The sequence below is a fragment of the Nematolebias whitei genome, unplaced genomic scaffold, assembly GCF_014905685.2.
Source record: "Nematolebias whitei isolate Nwh7 unplaced genomic scaffold, NemWhi1 Nwh_scaf_2059, whole genome shotgun sequence".
NCBI lineage: Eukaryota > Metazoa > Chordata > Actinopteri > Cyprinodontiformes > Rivulidae > Nematolebias > Nematolebias whitei.
The window spans coordinates 1-6,507 of record NW_023620604.1 but is presented as its reverse complement, the minus strand read 5'-3'; the positions used below and the strand labels follow the sequence as shown (position 1 = coordinate 6,507).

The 6,507-nt window shown below is 40.0% G+C and overlaps 1 protein-coding gene across 1 annotated transcript; it reads right to left on the bottom strand.

Moving 5' to 3' along the window:
* Positions 1 to 2,101: 2,101 nt before the first annotated feature.
* LOC119429524 (prostaglandin E2 receptor EP4 subtype-like) lies at positions 2,102 to 5,701 on the bottom strand. The gene is made up of 2 exons (XM_037697139.1): positions 4,866 to 5,701; positions 2,102 to 2,662 (listed from the first exon to the last, which is right to left on the bottom strand). The coding sequence occupies exons 1-2, from the start codon at positions 5,646 to 5,648 to the stop codon at positions 2,102 to 2,104; spliced, it is 1,344 nt and encodes a 447-aa protein (XP_037553067.1). The 5' UTR covers positions 5,649 to 5,701.
* Positions 5,702 to 6,507: the final 806 nt, after the last annotated feature.

The window sequence follows — 6,507 nt, the reverse complement described above, 5'->3', positions numbered from 1 at the left end:
TATAAACTATTTATTAGCCATCTATAAGGGAAGCCTTATTGTAAAGTTGTACCTAATTGTTTAACCAGGAAACTCATAGATCTCTTTTGCAGGAGAGGCCCGGAGCTGAAGGCTGTTTAACATGCATGTTGTTGGACTGTAGGAGAAACCAGAGTACCCAGCAGGGGTAAACCCACACAAGGAGATAATGCAAACTCCACACCCCAGTCCAAACCGGGGACTGAGCCCAGAACATTCTGACAAAACAAAAGCATGGTCCCCTTCGTGACATTTGTCTGCGTTGATGTGGGCCATGAGATGATTGCAACAAATCAAGAGAAACATTTTGAACAGGAAGTGAAGTTTCTCTTTACTGTCACAACATACAGTTTGACACGTCGAAGTGTGTTTGGTGCAACAGAAACATGAACATTAATTTACAGCTGCATTATTAAATGTACATCATCTGATTAAACAGATGGATTATGAACAACCAGACATGTAAAACAACAACAACAAAAACAAGGCTCATAAACAACATTCACATGAGATTACAATCTAAACGAACAATTAAAGTGCATATTTAACATTTTAAAATACATTTATAAATGACAGACTTCAAGCAAATGTCAGCAGTTTAGCACACAATCAAGTTTCTACAGTTAGAAACAAAAAGCACAACAAGTTGGTGATAACAGAGGAGGAGATGACATGTGGGTGTGAAGCTCGTTTTAGGGGGAAAGGCTGGAACAGTGGTTTCAAATATTTAATACGAGGTCAACAAGAAAGTGTCAACTTACACAAGAGGAGAGTAAAAGATGGAATATAGCCATCAAATCACAGCAGAGAGTAGATTTAGTTAAAATATTCTGATTACATTATCATTGATACGTGACGTTTCTAACTTTGAAAACAACAAAATCAGAAAGCAACACTTTGCTTTTTCTAACTTTGAAATTTATATTTGTTTATTCATTATTGGATAATTTATTCAACCTTTCATTTTAACACATTTTCAACACATTTTCAAGAATATCAAACATTCTTTGCTACCAATATCTTACTAGTAAACTGTTCAATTTTGTGGTTTTTAATTATTTTTAACTAAAATAAATAAAATTTGAACACATTTATGTCTGAAAGATAAAAATTGTAGCAGTTTTCAATCGCTGGTTGGGTATTATTGCACGTACCAATCAGCTATTTTGAGAAAAATTTTGCTGTATGTGCTGTATAAATATTTTACTTCTGCTCCAGACCTATAGAGCTGCAGGATGAAAACACTTCATGCACCTCTCAGACGTCTTCAGTCATACGTCTCAGAACACTTGCCTGAAATAACAATCCCTCCAAAAACTGGGATGAAGCAGCAAAAACCTTCTCCTGGAGAAGAATTAATTACAATTTTCCACTATACAACCCAGTTTACAAGGTGTGCATTTTATTTCTACTCGACATATTTTTGAATAGCTCACTAACTTCTCAGTTTCTAAACTGTGGGGAATAATGATCAAGATTCCCAAAAGATAAAATGTCCCCACTGTTAAAGAAAATCCTTAATTTGTATGTTAAAATTACATTTTTGTAGCAAAAAAACCCCAACGAGTTTGTGTTCACTACATTAAAAAACGAATTTCTTGTTGCAGAACTAACACAAAGTTTATCCAAAAACTCTTTTACAAGACTTTGATTTAAATCACACAAGAATCACTCTCTGATGTTTATTTGCAGTAATGACCTTGTGACTCAGTTATTCCGATAATCATCTACTTTGCAGCAAAAGGCTTTTACAACGAGTGCACGCTGAAAATTAAATTAGAGAGGATATAATTTCCCAACAGTGTTTGTTGCAGAACATTTGTCTTGGACAAAAAGATAGAATCTGCTCATGCCGTCATCACTGACTTAGCTGCACTTTAAATTAAAATAAAAAGGGTCATTTTTAAGTTGCGACCCTTTTTTTTTTCCAAGAGTAACTCTTCCTCAGAGCAATTGAAGTAGACCTTTTAAGGCCAACATGTGTATCATACAAAAGCCAACAGTTTGCAATGGTCCAGGGAGGTTGGAGGAAACCCATCTGCAGGAAATTGCAATAGCAAACTTTTCCCAGAATCTGGAAGAGTCAGATGCATTTTTCCACTACTGTCTCTGCATTTAGTGTCACCTGAAGAGCTGCATCTTTGCGGCGTGGCAGCACTGAAAGATCCGTGATTATGTTTGCTCCTTCTTCAGTTTGAGTCTCACTCTCAGACGAATAAGAAACTTGGGAGTTTCGGACTGAAGATGGCTGTGAACCAGACAGTTTGTCTGACTTTGGGCAGCTTCCAGAGTAGGACTCACTTCCCTCCGGTGCACAAAGGAAGGACTGAGAGTTTTTTCTGACGTCTTGCAGTTCACGAGACACCAAAGAGTGGGAGTCCTGGTTAGAGATGCTTGAAGAGAGCTGGTAAGCATCTATGCAGTGAAAGTTCCCCTGTCTCTGAGGTCTTCTTGCTCCCACTTTACAAAACAGACACTTGACTTTCTCAATGAGCTTGAGGAGAACAGCCTTGCGGAGCAGGATGTAGATCCAGGGGTCAAGGATGGGGTTGAAGGAGGCAAAGCGTATCGCTCGGAGGTCGGGGTTTTTGTCCAGCCGCAGTTCAACTGGAGTTTTATAGAGCTGGTTCAAAAACACCTGGGCCTGCAAGAGAAAAGAGGAGTTGACAAAAATGTGACAGTTTTGGATGTGTGCATTTAAAAGTTACTGATAAGAATAATTTATTTATACGTAAATATAACCCTAATTCTGAAAAAGTTGAGGCATTGTGTAAAATGCAAATAAAAACAGAATGCAATGATATGAAAATCTCATAAACCCATATTTTACTCACAATGGGACATAGTAAACATAAATGTTTAAACTTTGACATTGTACCATTTTTAAGAAAAATTGTTTTAAATTTTCTGGCAACAACACATTTTACAAAGTTAGGACAGATCCAACAAAAGGCAGTAAAAGTAAGTGAACAAATAGGAAACAGCTGAAGGAGGATTTTGTAACTATTTATGTTAAATTGGCAACAGATCAGTAGATGACTGGATATTAAAACAACATTTTAGAAGTTAATCCCTCAGAAGATGGGAAGAGGTTCACCAGTCTGAAATATTTGTCTAAAAATGGTGAAACAATTTCAGAATAATGCTCTTAAATTGAAAATTGGGAAGACTTTGAATACCTCTTGATCTACCTCATAATATCAACAGAAGAATTCAATAATTTTGGAGCTCAAAGGACAAGACTGAAAGTCCACATTGGTGGATCTTAAGGCCGTCAGGTGGCACTGGAATAAAATCAGGTCCGATTCAGTTACAGACATCACTGCACTGGTTCAAGAACATTTCCACCATTCCCTGTCTGTAAACAGTTCATTCTGTCATCCACAAAAAAGTAATAACATAAAAACCCTTGTCTTCTCTGGGCCTAAGCTCGTTTAAAATGAACCGAGTCAAAGTGGAAAACTGTTCTGTAGTAACACAAATCAAATCAGATGTCTTGTCCTCTGTACTATAAAGGAGAGTGACCATCCTGCCCGTTCATTTAAAAGACCTTCCTCGCTGATGGTATTAGGGTGCATTAGTGCCCTGTGGTATGGGCAACTTACACATCATGACAGCAGCAACTGAAAATATTTGGAGCATCTTGAAACAAAAACACCTGAAGAAGAAAGGACTGTTGAATCCTACATTAGACAAGAATGGAACAACATGTTCAACGTAGCCTCACATGTCAAACCATTGTCTACTGGGATGTTTTTATTATTATTAATGTATCGTGTACATATTTTAGAATGTTTTTATTGGGCTAGCAAAGCTTTTATAAAGTTTTATGGCATTTTTAACTTGTGTTGTCTTGTATATGAGCCAGATGTCAAAGATAAGTCTCCATCATGGAATGTTACGGACAATAAAGTTATATTGATTGATTGATGTTGTTTAGAAATTGTTGTTAAAAGAGGAGGGGATGCTTCACAAAAGGTATACATGGCCCTGTCACAACTTTTTAGAGATATCTGACTTGTTTCAACTTTTAAACAAGGCACAATTTCTTAGTTTCAATATTTGTTGTGCTTTCATGATCCATTAAAAATAAAATATAGAGTTATGATATTTGCAAATCATTGCACTCAGCTTTGTTGGGTTTGCAGAAGGCTTGGACCCAAATGCAGACTCAAGACAAGGAGTTCTAAAAACTATTTTAATACAAAAAATTTAAAAAAAGAAATGCTGCTGTGGCAGCAAAATAATAAACTTAAAAAAAACTCGGGGGATCACAGGCATGTACAAAAAGACCAGAGAAAAAGAATCTTGTGGCCTGAAGCCAATAACACCAACCTGCTGAATGAAACAGAGACTGAATAAATAGAGCAGAGGTAAATGGAAAGTGTAGACACCTGGGTGATTACTAACAGGACAGGTATGAGACTGAAGAAATATTGAGGAGGCTGAGAGACGGTGAATGAGAAAAGACACTACCAAAAACACAACCCTAAAAATAAAGTACAAGAACACAGACGGGATAAGATCTTAACGTGAAGTAACATGAGAATGATTAGATAAACAAGAATATGAAGAAACATGATCTAAAACACAAATAACTAAAATATGACGTTTATCTTACACCACTAAAGGAGGTTGTCTGATTTATGATCTAATTTGGTAAAAGTTGTGCATAAGAGGCTTGATGAAGGTTATTGTCAAAGCAGGAATAAAGTAATGGAGCAGAAGCCTTTAATCCACTTGGATGGAAACATTTCAGCTTAACTAACTGGGTCTGCATGTGAGGCAAGTTTGAAAGCGCCGTGCGTAAAACGTGCGTAATGGTGACAGGCAGCCAACGAACTTACAACAAGTGGGATGGAGCAGAAGAGCACCACTGCCGACGTGCCTATAAGCAGAATGACCATCTGAATCTCTGCCCCGGCGAGTCGCCCGAAGCTGCGCCCTCTCCTCTGCGGGTCCACGTTGCGCGCCAGATCTGTTCCCAGCGACATCCTGCGCACGAAGCGCCGGTGCATCCGGATCAAAGCCACGCACACGAGCACGTTACAGATCACAGTGGCGAGGATGAGGAGGGAGCTGAAACCGGCGTACATGTAAGAGTAGGCGGCATCGCTGGTCCTGTTGCTCCTCCACTCCAAGAAACACCAGGTCTGCGGGTACTGCTTCTTCACCTGCCCAAAGCCGACGATGGGCAGAGCGCAGAAGAGCGCGTTGGAGATGTAGATGGCTATGAGAGTCAGTCCGGCCAGCTTCTGGTCCACATAGTCGTTGTAAAAGTAGGCATGGTTGATGGCGATGTACCTCTCCACCGACATGGCGCAGATGATACTGAGTCCCGCCAGAGAGAAGAACAGCATGGTGAAGCCGAAGTACTGGCACAGCGGGTCCCCTCCGGGCCACGACCCCTTCACGTAGGTGGCGATGGTGACCGGACTGGCCAGCAGGGTCCCCAGGAGGTCCGTGACAGCCAGCCCGCACACGAGCGTGTAAAAGGTGGTCTCCTTCTGTTCTCTGCGGGTTTTACAAAGAACCACGATGGCGATGACGTTCCCCACCACCCCGAATATAAACATGACAGACGGGATGGTCGGGACCATGGTCCTCCCAGTCATCGACTGGTTATTCATGGTGGAGTCCCAAAGGTGAAGCAGGCGGATAAAATATCCTTGTTAAGGCCGGTATTTCCAGTCGGGAGAGCCAAACATCATGGAACTAAAGAAGCTGCTTGCGCCTCAGAACATCTGATCAGCTTTAACACCCAGCCCCCCCGCAGCAGCGCGCGTTTCCTCATTAGGTTCTCAGCTGTGCACAACAGGCGTGTTTCAGTCATAGGACAGGAGGTAAATGATGAGCAACGTGTTCAATGAATCTCTGACTTCAAGCTTCCTGCAGAGTCCCGTCCCTCCCCCTGACCTGACTTCATTATGTTCCCTCATCAGCTGTGTGCTCCAAATAACACCATGGAACCAGGGTGGGGTCTGAGCAAGGTGAGGCTCTGGAAGCAGAGGAGTGTAAACTTTTGTTCAAGCTTTGTCTGGTCCAAATTAGAGCAGCTCTTTGTCAAATTAATGTAAGACAAACATGTTTACTAACTGTAAATTATATTCTATTGCTATTTAGAGTTTGAGTCCACATCTTAATTTCATGGTTAAGGTTTTGCTTTTCTTTCTGTATTCATGATATTTTAGTTTTTGTTTTCCTTTTGGAAATAACTTTAGCTCCATCCTTTTTGCTCTAACTGAATCTTTTTGAGAGAGTCATGATAAAAACAGTTTAAAATATCAGGACCAGTCTTAAATGTGTTTATTATTATTATTTTAATCATACACAGAGACAGTTGTATAAATTGGGATATGTAATTAACTATAAGGACCTCAAAGTTCATGCTCAATAATCCAGGTAAAGAAATCCAATAATCGTCAGTCAGGTCATCTGGATGGTTTCTTTTTTGTGGAAAGACGTTTCGCCCTCTATCCGGAGGGCTTC